This window comes from Electrophorus electricus, chromosome 2 (assembly GCF_013358815.1).
Source record: "Electrophorus electricus isolate fEleEle1 chromosome 2, fEleEle1.pri, whole genome shotgun sequence".
Classification (NCBI taxonomy): Eukaryota; Metazoa; Chordata; class Actinopteri; order Gymnotiformes; family Gymnotidae; genus Electrophorus; species Electrophorus electricus.
Genome location: NC_049536.1, coordinates 11426362 through 11447691, shown reverse-complemented (window position 1 = coordinate 11447691; position 21330 = coordinate 11426362). Strand labels below are relative to the sequence as shown.

Below are 21330 nucleotides of genomic sequence, written 5' to 3'. Positions count from 1 at the left end.
CTGTTCTCTAGTTGTCTTCTTTCTGTTTGTTGGCAAAGTTAGATTCATTCAACAATTTTATCAGATGACTGTTGTGTAGCTGAAAGCCCTTGACACTTGAGAAAGAAAAACACCTAAATGTTGGCATATATATGATGTACATGTAGTTTTTGCTTGATGCAATTAGTTAACTGAAACATTGTTCCTGTGTGTGACTAAAAAATTACACAATTTTATGTGTGACTAGAATCCTTTTGTTTCCTGAAAAGGCATTGGTTGGTTTGTTTGTTTTTGTTTTTTTTAAATCAGCTTCGGCTCTCATAGCTCGTGCACAGTAACTATTGCACAAACACGATGTGTTATCAATTGCTCCTTAAGTGTACTACTCATTCAACTTTCAAGGGTTCTAGAATTTTTTTGAGGTACACAAAGTAGCAGGACATCTGTCTGTTCATGCGGAAAAATTCTTACCCTACAACAACGCTGCAAATGTGCGGTCACTTCCATTTGAAGAGGGCTTGGGTTTTAGCACAGCTGCCCTGAAGGGGTCTTTTGTCTCAGAATGGGAATGTACTTCCCTTTTGTACACCACAAAACTGCATGAATCAAGACTTCATCAGTAAAGTAAAATGTATGTATATAGTGCTTTTTATAACAGATGGTGTCAGAAAGCAGCTTTACAAATGTCCGAGTCTAAGCCGCCCAGTGAGAAAGCCAGGGGCAACAGGGGCAAGGAAAAACTCCGTGGATCACGAGGAAGAAACGATTAGAGGATCGAAGACTCCGGGGGGGGGCAACAACGGACAGACTGCAGCATTCTTGGGTTGTTCTGATAGTATTGTCTGCTTCATTCTCTGAGAGGTTTTAAGTATCTTCATGCACATTTATTTTAAAATAACTTGTTAATGCATAATATTTTATTTTCATCCGCACATGGCAAGACATCTTTGTTCATCTAATTACTGTATGTGGGGCACCTGATATGGTTAGTAGTACTACTACGTTTGTGTGTGTGTGGGGGTCAGAGAGAGAGAGGAAAAAATGGACTGACTTGGACTATGTTCTTTAACGTACTTGTTTGCCCTTGTGTACATGGTCAGTTTGCTGATGTCATTAGGGTCTCTCTCTCTTTCCCTGTGTTATGATTATGCAACATGTCAAGTTTCAAAATTAAAGCAGTACCTACCTAGTACCTGTTTGATTCGTCTGGGAAATTAATTTCATGAAATTAAATTTGGACGCACAGTTTGGAAACAGCTAACATTTGCTATCAAGAGGCTAAAATTGCCGTTGTGCTATTATGAAATGTTCAAATGAATACATGTTTGGAAAATTTTCTTGCAGAGGTGAGGGTGTTAAATCCAGACTTTACTGTGGCTATAGTCAGCAATAAAATGAATTGTCTGAGTGTTACAACATAACATGTGATCTGTGTGAAAAGAATAGATTACACTTACAGCTGATCTCTGAACAGCAGCGACTGAGCCTGGACATTGGCGAGGGAAAGCATATCCAAAAGTAAGGTATATATAACTTTAGATCAACTTCATAGAGTGATCGAGTTGGAGAAGTCTTTTTAGATTTTTTTACAAACATTTGAAAAGGGAAAAGTATCTTTTACACTGGCGTATTATTAATATTACTGTTAAAGCTACTTAATGATTCAAAACGAATCAAGAATGAACGAACGAAGCGCTACAGAACGGCCAGTGTTTACTAAGGGCGGAGGAGCACTCATGATCGCCTTATGATCAAACACTCCAAAGAGTACGCATGCTTTTTTGCTTACATTTTTTTTTAGATTGTTTATTTGGACTTGACAAATCCAAATACCGATAGACAACAATAACACTTGCATGAACAGAAAAATAGATTGTTGCCTATTTATAATTTCTGAAATTCTTGCTAAAGTTTTAGTATCAATGTGGATAGACACACCAACTAATCAGTGTGTTTGTGGGAGGAGCGGTGGGAGTGTGCGAGGGCGCGACTCAACTGCTCTGCTGTATCGGATCCTAAAGCTACCTGTTGTGATATCGGATTTAATTTGCAATTTTCTCTGACACTATATATCAGAGGAATTTCTCACTCATACGCTGATAAGATGACGGATGGGTGCTGAGTTTGAGCGAACACTAGAGTACTTATTTTCGACCTATATGAAAATACACAATTGCTTTACAGTCGGGCGATGCTGAATCTCTCTCCGATGATAGAGGTATCAGTACCTTCTATAGAGAGGGAAGTGGATGAATCGGGGAAGTTACGCAAAGTAAGTAGGATATTGTACATCTAAATTTCGTTGAGTTGTAACCTTTAAGTCTAACATTTACACTGTTATTGTGATATGTCTGGATCAAGCCTGAAGTAGTGCCAGTCCAGTATTTATCTAATCCATTATCACTGTGTCTATGATTTATGTCTATGATTATTTGCAGTTTAATCGAATCTGAGCAGATTTATACACGTTTGAATTTAATGTGTGGCATAAAAAAAACAGTGAATATGTAAGTTTGCCTACTTGGCAATTTGCGAGTAATACCTCTGAACATCTTACCTTAAACTCATCACCATGGTAGTAATAGCTAGTGAAAACCCCTGTTTTAGTATGCTTCAGTGAACACTATCCAACGTAACGCTGAACAATATCTCATCGTTTTGTACATTTTTACTGAAAATGCTGGAATACTGTAACATTTCATACTTCACACAAATCACAACAGCTGAGGAATCAATTAACCAGAGCTATACATATTGACTCTGCTCATTTTCTGATACCACGGTAGCTCCTTACACAGGTCCATACCTTGTAGAGCTACATGTACTGGCAAACTATAGTTCATTGTTAGGGTGTGAGTTTATTCCACAAGTGAGTCACACACCCAGCAGTGGACCGCTGACATTGATTCTAACAGTAGAATCAGAATGTGGTTTCTGAATCTGTTGTGACTTAAAGAACATAGTTCTTGAGCTCAGTAAGTGCTGAGTGAAGTCTGATCTGGGGTCAACAATACTGTTTTGGGACGATTTGTCCCTAGCTGGAACGCATGGAAGTTTGTTTGGGCCACGCACTCAGCCACTTGCCTGTGTCTCTGGGTTACTGCCATATCCTATGCTCCAGTCAAACAGCAACAGATGATGATTATTGTACTTTCATACACAAACTCTGGCACTGACACCATGATACAGTGTTACTCATGTTATGATTCTCTTTTCAAGCATCACATTCTTTATTATTATTTGCATTTACAATCTTGCCAATACAATGAGGGTTTCTGGCACATTCAGCTGTGTTCAACTGGAGCAGACAAGTTGAAACACGTGGTAGTAGCATTTGCCACAGGTGAATGTGCCAATTTCAGAGGTGTACTCTTAGACCTATGTAAACTGAGTAATGTACATATCGGGTAACTCCATTTAGCTCCCCATGTGAGATGTTTATCTGCAGGCTAAAATTGGAGCCTCGTGTGAGACAGCTGAATCACAGCCATGCTGAAAGGTGCTGATGTCACTCAAGGCTGGAATGCCATTCCCTCAGCCTGTGGGACCCATACACCAACTGCATCCACTGCAACACTCTCATGAAACAGAATTATTACCAGCTACAGAACTAGTTTCATGAATTAGTGTTGCGTCTGATGCACTGGCCATCCAAGGTGTACCAGAGGCACATAATCAAATCTCCAATATTGTAAATTGTAGAAATAAAGAATGTTTGATTCAGGGAGTTTGGGGTGGGAAGCAGATAAGTCAGTTATATCTAAATATATATATAAATAAAATGTGTGTTCAGGCCTCTATGTTAAGAGCTCTATGTGTTAAGGCCTCATCCTGTTGGAAACATCCAACTTTGTCATTGACGACAATGCCTGCTCTGTGTGTGCGTATATGTGTCAGGCAGAGTGTGCATGTCAGGGAGGGAGGGAGCGAGACAGAGAAGCTGAATAGAGCTCTGTGCAAGCAGCACTTCTGACCCAAAACACACAGCAGGCTACACATAATCTGTATGGCCCCAAATTTCTCACCCCAGGGTTCCAAGCAGCACAGACCAGGCTCTCCTCCAGTGCCAGTTAGTCTCCAGCTGGCATGAAAGAGATTCCCGTATTACCAAACCTTCCCTTTTGACTTTTCATGTAGATATTTTTTTCTCTTTTTACAACCTATTCCTTCATACCATTAACTAAGGTAAGGGTTTAGCTAGAAAAGACTGTTTGGGCTTTAGCCCAGATTTTATGAGCTACTCAAGCTCTCTCTCACATTCCTGCAGTGTCTCCAGAGTAAAAATATTTGTGTTTGCTAGCTAGACTGTCCCCTCTCACCACTGACTTCCATTCTACTCACTTTTTAAACTAATTAGTAAAGCTGGTATAACACAATACCTATCATGTTGCTCTTCTATGTTTAAACTAGAGTTCTGTGCAGAATTTATTGAAAGAAGAAGTGATATTCCTAGTTTAAGTAATATCCCCTCTGGTGAGTGTTGCAGTTCTCAAGTAGCTTTGGAGCATTCAGTTGGGCACAGTTTCTCCCTGACTTGTCAATGCTTGCTTGTATAGGCCTCTCTCTGTCTTGCTGCCATTTCTCATTTGTGAGAAGCGAAACATTTTGCTCAGAGTGAGAAAATATGAAGCGGAAGTGAGCATTTCAGATTCTGGTGTAGTCAGGGAAAATGAGAAACTAAAGATGTGAAGTCTCTGATGGTTCTTACTGGAACCCAAACATAGCACCATTGGGCCAATAACATTATAAGCACTGTGGTTAAGTCTTATAGACCTTTCAGTACACACATTTATAAAGAAATGTGATGGACTTTTTGTCTGATACATCTGTGGGCCTGGATGTAGTCTGCAGTTTTGTAGCAGTTGAAGGGGAACACTAGTGAACTGTAAACCTTGTGAGATTTTTAACCAGGTGCAGAGGATCTACATTTAGTTCATTCTCTTTATCTCCTATACAACAGGGAAAGAGGAGCACAGAAAAGTAGGTCCTGTCACTGAGCTACACTACAGGACCCTGGGCGTGATCTAGCTCAGCTTACTCCTTTGACTGAATAGTTGCCTTATTATCCTATTCAAACTACCCTGACTAATCACCAAATTGAAAAATATGGGATAAACAATAAGTTACTGGAAAGAACTAAGGCACATTTTTCTTCTTCAGGTAACAGGCAAATTTATCTTTACATTTATATGCATACATATTTGGTAAAAGACCACCTGGACTTACATGTGGTCATAACCACATCAGTTCATGAGAGGGCGCACTTCTCCAATTTGGTTCTCTCCCTCATGATTTCCAAAAGTTTTTTTTTTTTTTTTTTTTTAAAGGTTCAAAAAAGGCTTTAATGTAATTTTAGCTATATACAAGTACACAGCAAAAACGAAACAATGTTCCTCCAGGACCATGGTGCAAAACAAGTGCAACAGACAACACACTACACAAGTGCAACAATACAATGCAGTGCAATAATACCATACAATAAATACAATGCACAATGATCATTTATTTTGATCAGTACACAGTGCTGGGAATATGTAATGTGGGTTTGTGCGTAGGTGTCAGTGACATGCTATACCGAACATAGCAGTCACCGATAGCAGCCAGAAACAGTTCAGAATACAGTACTGATTTAGCACAGTATTCTAGCAGCCAGTAGGAAGACTGTGCATGAATGCAAAAGGAGTGCATATTATATGTGTGTGAAGTTTGACTTCAGCAATTTGTCCAATACAAAAACAAAAAACAACGTGTGTTTGTGTGTGTATGTGTGTGTGTATAGAAGTGTCCATTTGTTTGGAATTGGAATTAGCCATAGTTCAGGAGTCTGATGTCTGTTGCACAGTCTAGAGGTGAGGGACAGGATGCTGTAGTACCTTTTTCTAGATGGCAAAAGGGTGAACAGTTTGTGTGAGGGGTATGCAGCGAGAACAGTTCAGAGTACAGTGCTGGTTTAGTACAGTACTCTAGCAGCAAGTAGGATAATGTGCAAGACTGCAACAGGAGTGCATATTTTTTGTGTGAAGTTCGACTTCAGCACTAGTCCGATGCAAAACAATGTGTGAGTGTGTGTATGGATGTGTGTGTGTGTGACTGTGTATAAGCATGTGTGTGTATAAAAGTGTCAATTTTTGGAATCTGATTGGAGTTAGCCAGAGTTCAGGAGTCTAATGGCTTCTGGGAAGAAGCTGTTGCACTGTCTGGAGGTGAGGGACCGGATGCTGCGGTACCTTTTTCTAGATGGCAAAAAGGTGAACAGTTTGTGTGAGGGGTGTCTGGGGTCTTCCACAATGCTGGTGGCTTTGCAGATGCAGCGTGTTGTGTAGATGTCCGTGATGGAGGGAAGAGTGACCACAATGATCTTCTCAGCTGTTCTCACTATTCTCTGAAGGGTCTTGCGGTCAAAGACGGTGCAGTTCCCAAACCAGGTAGTGATGCAACTGCTCAGGATGCTCTCTATAGTACCTCTGTAGAAGGTGGTGAGGATCGGTGATGGGAGATGGGCTTTTTTCAGATCTGAAGGAAGTAGAGATGTTGCTGGGCTTTCTTGGTAATGGAACTGGTGTTCAGGGTCCAGGTGAGGTTCTCTGCCAAATGAACACCAAGAAACTTGGTGTTCTTGACGATCTCCACTGACAATCTCTCACCGTTGATGGTAAGCGGGGAGTGATCTCTCCGTGCTCTCCTGAAGTCAACAACCATCTCTTTTGTTTTGTTAACATTCAGATGCAGGTTGTTGACCTTGCACCAGCTCACCAGTTCTCGCACCTCCTCTCTGTATGCTGACTTGCTGTCCTTCCTGATAAGACCCAGCATAGTCGTGTCATCAGCAAATTTGATGATGTGGTTCGAGCTGTGCATTGCTGCACAGGCATGAGTCAGCAGTGTGAACAGCAGAGGGTTGAGTATGCTGCCCTGGGGAGCACCAGTACTCAGTGTGGCGGTGTTGGAAATGCTACTCCCAATCTGAACTGACTGAGGTCTACCAGTCAAGAAATCCAGGATCCAGTTGCAGAGGGAGGTGTTCAAGTAAGCTCAAATTTCCAATCAGGTGCTGAGGAACGATGGTGTTGAATGCTGAACTGAAGTCTATGAACAGCATTCTTACGTAGGTGCCCTTTTTATCCAGATGTGTGAGTGCCAGATGGTGTGTGGTGGAGATGGCATCAACTGTAAAGTGGTTGGAGCGGTACGTGAACTGCAGGTAGTCCAGAGAAGGGGGAAACTGGGTCTTGATGTGTCTCATGACGAGTCTCTCGAAGCACTTCATGATGATGGGTGTGAGTGCGATGGGACGGTAGTCATTGAGACACGACACCATGGACTTCTTTGGCACGGGGACGATGGTGGTAGTCTTGAAGCATGTTGGGACAATGGTGCAGCTCAGAGAGATATTGAAGATGTCTTTCAGGACATCTGCAAGCTGGTCAGCACATTCTCTGAGCACACGACCCGGGATGTTGTCTGGTCCAGCAGCTGCCCGTGGGTTAACTCCATGCAGAGTTCGCCTCACATCAGCCACAGTCAGGCACCTGGCACCTGGTCATTTTGCGGAGGGATGGACTTTTCCGCTGTAACGTTGTTCTGTGCTTCAAACCGTAAATAGAAGTCAATCAGTGCATCTGGGAGGGAGGCATCACTATCACAGGACGGTGATGTTTTCCTGTAGTTCATAATGGCCTGAATGCCCTCCCACATGTGTCGTGTGTCACCAGTGTCTTTGAAGTGTCCATGGATCCTCTGTGTGTGTGCACGCTTTGCGTCCCTGATCACATATGATGTTGATTTGCATACACGTGCAAAAAACTGCTGTTTAGTCTCTATTTTTAAAGCTCTTCAGGATGGAGATATTGTTCAATGGAAGGAAACATTTTGTTCTACGGAAGCAGACTGAATTCCAGATGCTGCACCGCAAGCTAAAGAAGATGCTGCAGCCACCTGATTTCCCCAGCAAGAGGAATCAGCATTTGCGCACTAAACCCCTGGAGCAGAGGAGGCAGGAGCTGGAGGACTATATCCAGGTGGATTGGGGGGTGCTGTCTCTCACTGCTGTCTTCAGCACTATAGCGCATGCTGATGCAGGTGTAGGTATAGATGTAAGTATTTCAGTGTGGTTTTCTGCATACAGGTGATTCTGTACCAGAACGAAGTGGTTCCTCAAGAGTTGCTGGATTTCCTGCAGGTGAAACACTTCCATTCGGCGAACAAGATCTGCAGTTTTCAGTACGTACTGTTCCTGGCTTTGACGTCAAGTTTCAAGTTTCAAGTTTCAAGTTTGGTTTATTTGTCACATACATAGTCATACACAGTATAACTTGTAGTGAAATAGTTGAGAGTGCTCTGTCCAAACTGAGGAAAAAGAAAAACAGGGGTGCATAGAGGAATATATATTCTATATATGTACAAAAATATATTAACAATGTATGTACAATATATGTATATTATGTTTATATACACAATGTACAATGTACAATCATGCACTTCCACCGCTACTGTAAAACTGACCTGTCCGGAGGTGTCTGATTGTGCCACCTCAAAGCACTCTGACTGACGTGATAATCAGCTTGGCACAATGTTTTTTTCTTGTTTTTTTCAGTGAAGAAAAATTGACTGATGGCCAAGCGCAGGGGTACAGGTAAGAGTCTCCAGGAGTCTGTCTCATAAGAAACAAACAACATATTCTCAGCATTAGGGGTGAAGTGCAGAGTTACTGACATGCTTGATGAACATGAACAAAAAGCCTTCACAAAAGAGCAGAGATAATGAGCTGTTTTATGTGTCCACATAACTACATTTTCTAAATATACCTTGCTGGCCCCTTGATTAAGTACACATATTTTATAGGTGCATTTTACAGGTTTTAAAGATACATTTTCATACTGCAGCCTGTCTGATGTCATGTGCAGTTTGTCAGCCACCCTGGACCCTGTTCATCACTGATCAATTTCTGACTGCAGGACCACTGCTGACCAGATTTGAGTTGACTGATAGATCTTTATCAAACTAGCAGTGACACTGACATAGTCATGGTGTAGTAATGGGTGCTGCAGTGAGTGTATTAGATACTGATATTAGATGAAAAGGTAGAGGATGGCTAACACAAACTGCACATGGAAAATAAATGACCATTGGCTCTAACTGTACACCTACAATGTATTTCAGGATGGTGAGTATCATTGTCCTATTGAAAAAGTGATCAATCTAGTTGACATTCCTAAGGATAAAGGAACCAATCAAAGTTAAATCTGAAATAAATGTTAAGGACCTATTTTGATTTTATTGTCATTCCTCTTCTGCTGTTGGCCATAAAAGCATGTGTAAAATCCCAATGTCACTCTATACTTTGGTATCCATCATATCCAGAGCTGAACAGTTGTTAATCTAGACAAAGTAGGATATGTAATTAAAGAATTGGTTCAACATGCAACTAAAGGAAATAAAATACACCTGGAACATTTGCAGATGGGCCACAAAGACTTAATGCACAGTGTAGAACTGGATTTCTACATTTGATGCACCTTTAGGTCTTACACATATTAAGTCAGGCATAAGATGCCAATTCCAAACAAAAAAAAATGTTTTTAAACTTTTGGTGGAAATGCAGCTCTAAATAGGAGAAGCCAACAAAACCATATGCCTGGAGTTTGTTGTGTTAATATTCAGCGCCATGGTAAGAAGTGGTTTACTAGTGGACCGCCATCTCTTCCTCCATTATCTTTGGATCATTTTCATTAATGGCGTCAGTAATTATGGGCATGAGTGCATTTCACACACAAAAAGCCTAGTTTATTTGTCTTTACTGAGTAGGGGAGAGTGGGGTAAAATGAGCCACTTTTTACTTAAATCAACCTATAGCAGAGGGAATATGGGTTGTATGCAGTAGTTTATTTCTGACTCAAGTTCATGATGTGTACCTTCAGCTGAAACCTTATCAGTGTACCTAATAGATAACAAAATATGGGGTCCCCCCAAAAAGCGGTCTCGTGGCTCTACTGTTCCCATGTTAGGCATAAGATGAACAAGCTGATAGTTGAGCCATCAGAGAAAAGTTACTGTTGTGTTAACCAGATTTTTAAGTATATTTCCAAATATTGTTATTAATAATTAAATCCTCCATTGTATTGATAGTATTGGTGTTCATGAAATAAACATAAATTATTAATTTGTCTGAAAACTGACGATGGTTTGCCATGTTTTTAGGATTAAGAAATAGACATAGCAGTTTTAAATTGAATGAAACTTTTTTTTTTTTGAGGAACATTCACACATTGCTTTCACACTTTCAGTGTAGACTCCCAACTGTATGTTTTGCATAATAGCACATACCATTTCTTCCTAATTATTTTAAAAAATTTAAGCATACTTGGATATGACAGCAATCAGTCATTATTATTTAATTACACATTTTAGAAATTATTCAACATTCAATGCATGTAAGTTGCAGTGAAATATGAAATGTTGCTCCCCAGGGATGTGGAGCCTCTGTTTTTCTTCTGTAATTAGCTATGCGGCATGTCAGCTGTTCAGTTGCAACATCTAAAATATGAAATATAATGTCAGTTAACAATAATGTTAATGGCAGTAATTCAACATCAATTTAAACACCAAATATCTGACTTAACTTTTTGTAGATCTAAGGGGGCAGATGGAGCACTGGTTCAAATATCACCGAGGTTCTGGCTCAGTTTACCCCACAACCACCATTTTGGGAAATGTGTTTAGTCTAGCAGCCCAAAGCTACATTTCTGCAAACTCGGTCACATGTGTACATAATGGTAGTTCATAAACATATCTGATATAATCTTTTAAAGTGAGAGAAATTACATTTGATGTGAGCTGTGATTATACTGGATAGGCCAAAAAACTTTTGAGAGGCAAAAAATATGCCTACTACTTCATCCACATGGTTCTTCCTTCCATAGAAAGATAGAAATGCAGAATGCAAGCTAAATTTAGGATCTTGACAAAAATTGTACATGGTTGCCCAGATATAGTGGTGGGTCAACTTACCAGCTGGCTCATCTTACCCTGTTCCACCCTAATATGTGGTAAAATGCAGTTCAGAGATTAGTTCACTTGTGAACACCCCGCTGCTCCCCACAGCTGTCAGCTCCTGCATCAGAAAGTTGTGGGATTCTCATGTGACCCCTATCTCCTCGCATCAGATTCAGGTAACGCATGTCATCACCATCACCAGTGAATGATCCCTTCTATCAACATAAAATTATCATCATTGCTGAGAATTCAGTTCAGTTGTGAATTTCACTACTGAGCAGCTCTACCTGTGTGGATATGCTTATTTTGTGGGCCACTGCATATTATTGTTACTTGAGGAATGAGGATGTCTTTTATTACTTGACGTTTCCACTCCAGTGCCATAATGGCATTATTGCAAAGTTAACTCACCCAGTTCTACTCATTGGCTTATTAAGCTGCAAAGGATGGGGTAGCTGGGTATCACCAAGATATGGGCCTGTCACCCATGATGAAACAGATGCAGCATTAAGACTTTCAAATCAAGTTCCTCCAGTGTGGTGTGCAGTGGCAGTTGAAATCCCAAAGAACCCATTCATTTAGCAGTGGGGTTTCAGAATAATTTTAGACCATGTTATGCAGTTTTAACCTTTAACAATTCAACAAGTATGCACTGGCTAGATCTCTTTAAAGCTTAGTCAGATATTGTAGAATATATACATTTGAACATTCCAATGTTGATGCAATATTTTTATATTTTATGCTCAAACATTTAAGGAGGACTTAAGATATCAGTCATTGTAGTTTTTGGGACAGGTCCTCAGTAAGTGACTTTGAAGAGTTGATTTTAGTCAGTGCACAACACAAATATTAATGCAAAATCAAATGAATTTGTTTAAGTGCTTCCACTACCTTTGTACTTTTACATGCAGACCTCCCAGATATGGTTGTGGCCGGTGTTCTGCAGGGCATCTACCCCAGAGACACCAAAGTGAGATTTATGCCCTGTTCCAAACCATACCCTGCTCCCCTGGAGCCAGAGCATCAGGTTGTGCCTGCCATCATCATAGACCGTGGCAGCCCCATCTTACCAGCGGACATGCAGAGAACCTGAGTCAACTCCACACCCGTTAGCCATCCTGCTGCCATACACTCGTGAGGAAGCAGAGTCTGTCTGATTTCAGACCAGATGGAGACGGTGCCCTCAGCATTGATGTGGCTACTGTAACAGCTTAACTAGAATCAAGATCATGGTGCTTTCTAGTTTTGTTTGCATTTGTCATAAATGGCTGCAGGGAAAGGTTTGTACCATCACATGTTTTACTGAGACTTTTACTAGATTAGAACAGTTGTGTGCTTAACTTTTAGAACAAACCCCCAGATGTAACTTAGTAATTGCAGCACAGATGAGGACCAATTATGACTGTCACAGTAACGTCTGACTCAATTGATATTGGGTACGTGATGCACTTTCACAATCAACTACATGCATTGGGTACCTTAGAATGTATACCTGTTGACAGCTTGATCATTTCACACAAGGATCATGTGCAATTTTGATGCAAAGCAAATGTTAATTCAACAGATTTTTCACCCAAAGTAGCAACTGTGCATGCAGAATTCTGCAACTATTTTCAGACTAATCAGTATTTAAGCATATGTGGATCATTTTGTTTGCATTTTTCTTAAAATAAAAAACAAAACAAAAAAACCCAACATTGACTCTGTCCATAATCTGTGGTGATTGGATAAACATTTTTTAAAGGCACCTATCCAGAGTGAGACATAGAAAACTTAACAAAACCTGGATCCTTTATTGAAGATTTGTTTACAAAAAGCAGGTGTTAAGTTAGTCAGTGTGATATTGTGGAATGCCTCTGAGATAGACCCAAAGTGTGCCGTTTGGCGGACCGCTACAGGTGTAGGATAATGGGGAGTGATGAGCTGACTTTGTGCCGCGCACACATTCACCACTACAATATTAGTGGTACAGCACAGCTTTCAAATCCCCAGAATCCCAGAGTCCTGCTTCCCCCCTGGGGGCGACTTACTCCTTTGCAATAGCAAAGGGTTTCTCAACCTCGATCTTGCCACATTCATAGACGGTGACATCTTTCAGAGGTTTATCTCTGCTGTCTGTTTTCGTGCCTTCAATCTTCCGCACCACATCCTATAGAAACAATCAGCAAATATACAGTGATAAGTGGGCCAAGACCCTTGACCACCCCTTCCCAAGTTGTACAATAAAACTACCCTGATGCCATTCATTTTCTAATACATTTTATTGGGAGTTTGATAAATGTATCTATCTGGGCAAAGGGCCCAGGACTACTCCGCTAGTGTTAAGCACAAGCCACTCACCATTCCCTCCAGGATCTTGCCAAAGACGACGTGCTTGCCGTCAAGCCATGGAGTCTGCACTGTGGTAATGAAGAACTGGGAACCATTGGTGTCTTTGCCCGCATTAGCCATGCTCAACCAGCCGGGACCATAATGCTTCAGCTTGAAGTTCTCGTCAGGGAAACGGTCACCATAGATACTCTTTCCTGTCAGAGCACACCCACAATACACATTTAATGAGGGCAGACAATGGTTGTACCAACCACTGAGGAGAGGTGCAATGTCCCTGTTAAGAGCAACTATTTTAGTTCCAATCAGGACAAATTGTCTGAAAGGTGCATGTGCAGGGGTGGTCAGACACTTAAGTAAATTAATCTAAACAAATTAAATTTCCCCCAAGATTAATTTTAGTGATTCAGGATTTAATTTTGTGGAATCACTTCATATTTAACCATCACCTCTGCATTTTAATTTTAAAGCACTGCAATACCTTTTAATGCAAACATATACACAATAAGAACAACATTTTTCAGGTTATTACAGATATACAGGATTTTCATTTCAAACCTCCAGTTCCATCTCCTCTGGTGAAGTCGCCTCCTTGAATCATGAAGTCTTTAATCACCCGATGGAATTTGCTGCCCTTGTAGCCAAATCCTTTCTGTTGAGAATATAGTTGGTACGTTTATTCAGCAGATTATAACATTATGCAATTGGTCATGGCTAAATGCACTAGACAAATAGCTACAGCTGATTGAAACGAGCACCTCTCCGGTAGCCAAGGCGATGAAATTGTCCGTGGTCTTCGGAACGGTTTTTCCAAACAGGCCGATAACAATACGCCCTACATCCTCATCTCCAATTCGCATGTCGAAGTACACCTGAGAAAATATTGGTTAGGCGGATAATTAGCAAATTAGCCAGTCAAACAAAACGGATACAACGCTGTAATACAGCAGAAACACTGCAGAAGAAATAATTTTTCGAGAGGACAGCAAAAGGGATGGTCTAGGCAAATTGGATTCGCCGTAAACGCAATTGCGTGCAAGACAAGTTAACGTAGACGTGGCCTATGCGCCATTACAAATTAGTATCGTTTGCAAATCCCTTCTATATTTCAAAACTCTTTGCATTTACTTGCTTAAACAAACAAGGCCAGAATGGACCTCAATAAACTCGCCAGTGGCAGACTTGATTTCACCGGTAACTAGCTAGTTAGCTAGCTAGCTAGCAAACGGGTGTCGTCCTCATTTAAAACTCCACACCTAGCAGGCTAGCTAACGGTACATTTCAAAGTGAAATTAATGCGCCAATCGACACAGACGTTTGGCAATACCTCGCCATTGGAAAAGCTTAACATTTCAAAAGAATGACGTGCTAGCTACATAGCTAACGTAATCATTGAATCAATGAAAATTAATTGCTCTTCTAGTATTATCCTGGAAGCATATTTGTTAGCAATGTGTTTACCTTGGCGGTAACTTTGGGTCCTTTCTTTTTCTCATCAGCATTGGACCCATTAGGGAAGAGCAGGAAAACGACAGAACCGACGATTACTGTTACTGCTACCAAGAACTTCATCTTTCTCTCACAAATCCGCACCATGAACAACCCAAAACGTGTGTGTGTGGTAAATGTTATGGTTAGGCTAAGGGGGAGGGGAATGTGTGGGCATCCGGGGTGGAGATTTGCAGCACCACGCAGCGAAATCCCAAATTCCAGCAGATATTGCTACTATGCAGGAAAATTGCCTGATCGAGGAAGTCTTTGTGCGTGTCCAAGGACATTCACGAATCTGTTCTGGAAAAAAAAAAAACGAAATTGGCCCCAGAACAACTGCCAATAGGTGACGCTTCATCCGGATTACGGGTTAGGCGACGTTTTCAACTATGATTGGACAAGAATATCTTCATTGAATAATAAGCCAATGAGAATGTGAAACGCGTAAAGACTGGACGAGCCCAATTAAATCTGTGCTTTTCACACAAAGGCGTAGAGACGATCTTAAAGGGGAACACACTTTAGAAGTTGTAGGCTGTTTGGTTCGTTGGACTTGAATTCTTGAGACAGAAACTTAGTTAGGGCTAGCGAGCTAAGAAGCAGCATTTAAAAATACTAATTTTGAGAATATAGCTGTATATTAAATACGACATTAGGCAAATAATACAGGAGGGCAACATATGACCAGATTGAAATTAAGATATTTAAGGTGTACGATTAGATTGTGGGCAGTGTTAACTTTGTTAGCATAAGTGTTATAGCACTACTGTCCACTCCGTAAAGTGGATTATACACACATCCATAATGAAGATGTAGCTCAGTGTATATGACAGACAACCAATCCATTAGGTATACAGTTGTTTATTTATTGCATACTTTTTAAAAATAAAATGAATTTATTTAATATACCACACCTTTCAGTACATAAATAGGGTTACACGTCTAACAAGTTGATTGTGCAAAGTCTAGATCCAAAATACTGAGCAAAAATGTCAGGATGGCCTTTGTAAAACTGTGCCAAGAGTCGATTCTTCTCCTTCATAGAGTAACTTGGGTTTTCATCGATGTTCCTAAGCAGCACAAACAACTCACTGTTTGTTAATTCCTTAACAGTCTCTTTATACAAGTTGCTTGAAATTTGCTGACAGAATGCAGCATCTAGGGGGAACAAAGTTTTAAGAGTGGGTTACAGATTAATTCAAATTATTCTCCAGAGTTGGGGAGTGTTAGATCCTCCTCTAAAATGGTCCAGCCTCTGACATCACCCATTTTATGCATCTCATATCCTGGCCTATGTTTACCTCATGTTTTACTTTTTGATGTTTTACAGTGCCTGTCATATACTCAAGGTCACTTTACATAATTCATACATGAAAAATATGACAGTCGACAAATTAAAAACAGTAAAGGACCAAACTCAGACTAGAGTGGAGAAATTTAGCAACTATTCACAGGAGGAAAGTGAAAAATGCTGGGGGGGGGGGAGTTAACTTGTTTTAAAAGGAGGAAAGTGAAGAGTAGGGATGGAGAGATTGTGGTAAAGTATTCCATAGTTTGGGGCCCCTTGCAGAGACCAAACTCAATTTAGGAATATGGAGCAAAGACCAGCATCAGAGAATCTAAGTGTGTGGTATGGACAGTGCAGTATAGGTAGGGGGGGGGGGGTGTAATTCTGTGCAGAGATATGCATGTGAGGAGGAGTAAACAATGTGTAACCAGTATAGCCGATATAGAATTGGAGTGATGTGGGCAGATTTTTTTTTTTAGTATGCGATAATTCTGGCAGCTGAATTTGACATACTGAACTCAGTGGATGGTTTTGTTTGTAATGCCACTGAAAAGAGCTGCAATTATAAAAAGACAAGATGAGATGAAAGCATGAATCAGTGTTTCAACATCGTATTTGGTGAGAACACGCCAAAGCTGAATAATAATTACCAAGGTAGGAAAAGGCATTTTTAACTTGTGACCTGATGTGGGGTTCAAAGGAAACTGAGGTGGTCAAAGAGTACACTAAGGTAATGAACTACTGATGAGGGTTTGACAATCGCACAATCTAGGTTCAGAGTAAAATCAGAAAAGGAGAGGGCCAAGGACCAAACCCTGGGGCAGTCCTTGAGCAACAGAATGAATGTGAGATTTATGTTCATCAAGGGCAACAAAATGAGATTGATTAGAATTGTAAGATGTCTTGTATTCCACATCTTAAACAGTGGATGAGCATAAGTTTCTTAATTAAATCCTGCCAAAACTGAAGTTTTTACTCACTGGTCCTAAATACACAATTTCTAAACTTTTCTGATTTTACCTGCAATGTTGGTAATTCCAACATATGAAATACAGGTGAAAAATGTGTTATGATTAGTGCTGCATTTGACACAAGGTCCAGAAGGAAAATAATTCTAAGGTTCCAGAATCAGTGTAGAAGAGCTCATTAAGGTTACAATAAGAGACATACCCTTCGTGTTGGTGTCCTTTTTCAACATGCTGTCCAGTTTGTCACTGACCAGCTTGTGCAAAGATCCTGGAATCTAATGAAAAATCATTTTACTACACAATTTTTAAAAAGCACATCAATTCCTAAGTAACAGCTAGCAAAAATCATTAGAAAGCAATATATAATTTTATCCAAGATTTCTTGAAATAGTAAATAGTCAAAAGTAAAGAGGCAAGTTCCTAAGCCCCAAGATTTTAAGCCCACGAACAAAGATACCATTATTCTACTGACTCATTTTGAAACATTTAAGATTGTTCAATGCAACAAAAGATGTCAACCTAAACCACAAAGGCTGCCAGTATTAATGCATTTAGATTACCTTTCCTACAAAAGGAGACAGAACAGAGCATTCTCCTATAACGTAAGATCTCTAAACAATGTGTGAGAGATCACCGACTTCTGTGAAAGATCCAAGAAATATATACCATATATACAGATATAAAGCAAAATGTAGTCTTCGGTACCTTGAATATGTCCTCATGGTTGTCCAGCATGAAGAGCAGTAGCAAGTCCACTTTGCCCTTAGGAAGACTTTTGCTTTGTATTATGGCTCTACCAAATGTCTTTTTCACCATCATCCGATTCTCAACCTAACAATTAAAAGTTATGTTAAAAGGAGAAATTAACATAGAACAAAATTAAAGCTCAGAATTGGACAAATCTAGTATTCCCCTTCAGCATTCTACAATGGGACAGATGTAGGTTCCTTTTGTAAACAAGCTGAACATTCAGCTGCATTACATCAGCTGATCTCAGTTCAGTGGTGTAATTATCATATGGACAGACACCACATGAAACCTTATAACCACCTTTGTTAGAGTGACATGAGCTAACAATGACCCAAAGTTCTTTGATGACTCATGTATTCAAAGTCACTTACTTATGCTTAGAGACATGATCACTGATCAGTCAGCATTCAAAGAGAAAGCTACAAAGTGAACACTGACTAAATCCTGAACAGTCAGCTGCAAACTCCTAATGTGTCACAATAATTCATGAACTACAAGTATGAACAGCTGTTGGGCAAAGACATCTTGGGGTCACGTACATGAACTTGATCAATCCAACCCTCAAAATTTATGACTGCAACTATAAAGGGAAAATGCACATTGTACTGCGTTCTGACCTCTTTATGAAGTCGGATGTGTTGTGGATCTGCAGCCAGTGACATGAAGCCCAACAGCCTGTACAGCTCCTCTCTACTGGCTGCAGGGAGCAATTTCAAACAGAGCTGCAGGACCTCCAGAGCTGCCTCAGCCTTCCCATTGACTACAAACCAATGACACCCAGGTACACATGCATACTGAAATTTAAGACTTAGTACTTCTGGAACACCCATAACTGAGTACCAACTTACCAAGAAGTTCAGTAATCTGTGTGTAGACGTCATTCAAGGGAGTGGGGAGGAGAGGCTGCGGGTTAGCCTGTCCATAGTGTTTAGCCAGAATGTCAAACAGCAGTGCTTTGCACCGCTCACTGCATGTAGAATTGGTTTGGTCATGTTCTTCATCCTCCTCCTCATCCTCTGGTAAGAAGGCAGGCAGCTCCCTGCTCATCTCAACCACCTGCTGGTCTGGGAGGAAGTCCAGCAGGTCTAATGCTGCTGAGAGCCACTCCTCTTTTCTGCAGAGCAGAAACAACATTTTTTCTACTCTACCCTCACATGGCAAACCTCTCCTCTCTCATCCATACAGAGGCAACAATATAAACAATACACAAAGCAGTAGAACTGCTAACTAACTGAGGCTAACATTTCCATGTAGGCCATTTTGATGCTCCAAATTTAACTCATGGTCAAACTTTATCTTGTTGACAACAGCTCCACAAAAGGTCACTATGATTTTAACCCACTGCGATTCCTTAAAAGCCTTCAGTATTTCTCTCTCCAGGTAGTTACTAGTGAAGAGTAGATCAGGCTCATTATTGTGAACACCAGACTGTGTAGGGTGATATTCTTTGCAGTCCAAAAGTCCATCTAAAATGGGGAGCTCTATCAGCTGCAGCAACCGCTGAACTGTCTGCTCCTGCCACACCTTACTGACCACTGAGAGAGAGAGAGAGAGAGAGAGAGAGAGAGAGATTCCTTTTTAATCACTGACAGTGCTGGAGTTCCACCACTTTAGAGGAGCCTAAAAATATATTTTAATTTTTCTGAAAAAACAACTACTTTGTACTACAATATGTAGAAGGTGTACATCTATTTTTATTAATCAAACTAAAAGCTAAAATGATTAGATGGTGACCCCTGTTCAGCCTTGCTAGACATCAAGTGCTACCTGACGGTGGTAATGTCTCAATCTGAAGAAAGCTGGGGCTAAGGTCGAGCCCCTCCAGGAGTACATCCATAATGTGGTCTCCTTTGACTGGAGTACTGTGGGAGAACAGCAGGTCATCCTGCCTGTAATGTCATCCAAAAGGTGAGCAATAATGCAAACCATTTCAAGCCTCATACTCACTTTAACAGAACTGCATTAGCCTAAATGGAAAGTTATAACTAATAAAACAAATCTCCATTTGAAGGACTTTTTATATATATATGCAACAGGTTTGTCTTAAATGGCTCATTTCTGTGAGAACAAATCAATAAGTTTAATTCTGCCCAGACAGGCCAACTTTGACAGATGCTAGGACTGTCAAAAAGGTTTGAAAAAAAAAGTCACCTGTATGACTGACTGTGCGCTTTTCTTTGTTCATCAGGGGAGAGAAGGGTGTTTTCAGCACTGCACAGCAACGGGCTGTTGTGTGTCGTGCTGAGGAATCGGTACAAGCTGCCATCACTGTCCTGAAACACACGCAGCTTACTCTCCTTACCGAACGTTCTAGACGCTACTGCTTCAAACACCCTGCAGTCCAGGAGGGCCTGGCACACACGTACCACTTTCGCCCTGGGTACCTCCATGTTCCCCAAAATCTTGTTCTGGTTTATATAACCATGTATCACGTTCACTGCATCAGAACCAAGGAAGCAATTGCTGTGAGATTTCAAGTAGTGACGTCGTCGCTTCACCTTCACCTCTGCTTGGAGGTGGCTTATAATTTGTCTCCAAATGACGCTGGACTGGAATGGCTTACTGACCATCCGGTGATCTACAAAACATCAGCAACAGATCCTCCGTTGAATTATGCAAGTGATAACAGAGAATTCAAAGTCAAATGTATTTATATAGCACTTTTTACAAGTTATTGTCACAAAGCAGCTTTACACAAGTCCGAGTCCAAGCCCCCAGTGAGCCGGCAAGGAAAACCTCGCTAGAGCATGAGGAAGAAACCTTGAGAGGAACCAAGACCCCCCTCCCCCTTCTCCTCTGGCCTTCAACGGACACCAGTCTCATGGGTTGTTGCATTTTGACACCCGTTTAAACGCTTAAATAAAAGCACCTTAAGTAAAACGAAGCAGCGTACAAAATGAACCTCACATAAGCACTTTTAAACTGACTGAAGTTCGACCTGATCTATTTCTAAGTTTTTGTGGCCATGAAGACGGCTTCGGTCAACTGGCTACTTCACCTTACCGGTAGGAAGATGCATAGGACTGTACAATTTCTTAGCAAGATCTAACGCAGCAGCCCTTTCCCGCACTGTGGCCATTTGATCTTCCACACAAAATTGAGCTACGTTAATCAGAACTCTCCAACTTTCAAACGCACGCTTGAGGTAATCAATTAGTCGGTCTTCGGGTCATTGGTTTACAGCTGCTTTATTACTCAGTATGGGCTGCAAGTGTCGGCCAATCCGCGTCGAACAACGATCAGTCATACACAGATTACTCCAGACGCCAGGGGGCAGCAATGCACTTTGGCCGTCACGCGGTAGTCGTACATTTTTAAATCGTGTTTTTTCACCACCGAGTTGAATGGCAACTGCGCTGGACATTTACGCTACGGCTTACCTGAATAAATCAGTACGCCTTGTAATCAGATTGTCCTCTCTTTTTTATAATTGTATACAATTTCACCCTTCCTCAGTATAGCACACACGCTCTGAAAGGTTAGGTCTCCTTTGCTTTTCTCGAAATCTAAATCTATCCCGATGGAGGATGAACG

General features: G+C 40.8%; 3 protein-coding genes across 9 annotated transcripts; 1 reads left to right on the top strand and 2 right to left on the bottom strand.

Annotated features, from left to right (window-relative positions):
* The first annotated feature begins 1407 nt into the window (after positions 1-1407).
* Positions 1408-12666, top strand: snx22 (sorting nexin 22). Of its 7 annotated transcripts, none has more exons than XM_027000207.2 (7): positions 1408-1497; positions 2164-2251; positions 7817-7997; positions 8105-8199; positions 8573-8611; positions 11080-11147; positions 11883-12666. In XM_027000207.2, the coding sequence occupies exons 2-7, from the start codon at positions 2229-2231 to the stop codon at positions 12062-12064; spliced, it is 588 nt and encodes a 195-aa protein (XP_026856008.1). In that variant the 5' UTR covers positions 1408-1497; positions 2164-2228; the 3' UTR covers positions 12065-12666. The 7 variants fall into 7 exon arrangements, with proteins under 7 accessions (XP_026856008.1, XP_026855984.1, XP_026856002.1 ...); XM_027000183.2 differs by having other exon boundaries at positions 1414-1497; positions 7809-7997; XM_027000201.2 differs by having other exon boundaries at positions 1446-1502.
* A 78-nt stretch (positions 12667-12744) lies between these two features.
* ppib (peptidylprolyl isomerase B (cyclophilin B)) lies at positions 12745-15099 on the bottom strand. Its single transcript, XM_027000226.2, has 5 exons — positions 14761-15099; positions 14058-14171; positions 13858-13951; positions 13312-13496; positions 12745-13120 (listed from the first exon to the last, which is right to left on the bottom strand). Exons 1-5 carry the CDS (start codon positions 14893-14895, stop codon positions 12998-13000), a joined length of 651 nt encoding a protein of 216 aa, XP_026856027.2. The 5' UTR covers positions 14896-15099; the 3' UTR covers positions 12745-12997.
* A 536-nt stretch (positions 15100-15635) lies between these two features.
* Positions 15636-20949, bottom strand: depdc7b (DEP domain containing 7, paralog b). Its single transcript, XM_027000239.2, has 9 exons — positions 20800-20949; positions 19948-20374; positions 19564-19685; positions 19139-19331; positions 18645-18910; positions 18414-18556; positions 17752-17877; positions 17249-17321; positions 15636-15948 (listed from the first exon to the last, which is right to left on the bottom strand). Exons 1-9 carry the CDS (start codon positions 20873-20875, stop codon positions 15725-15727), a joined length of 1650 nt encoding a protein of 549 aa, XP_026856040.2. The 5' UTR covers positions 20876-20949; the 3' UTR covers positions 15636-15724.
* Positions 20950-21330: the final 381 nt, after the last annotated feature.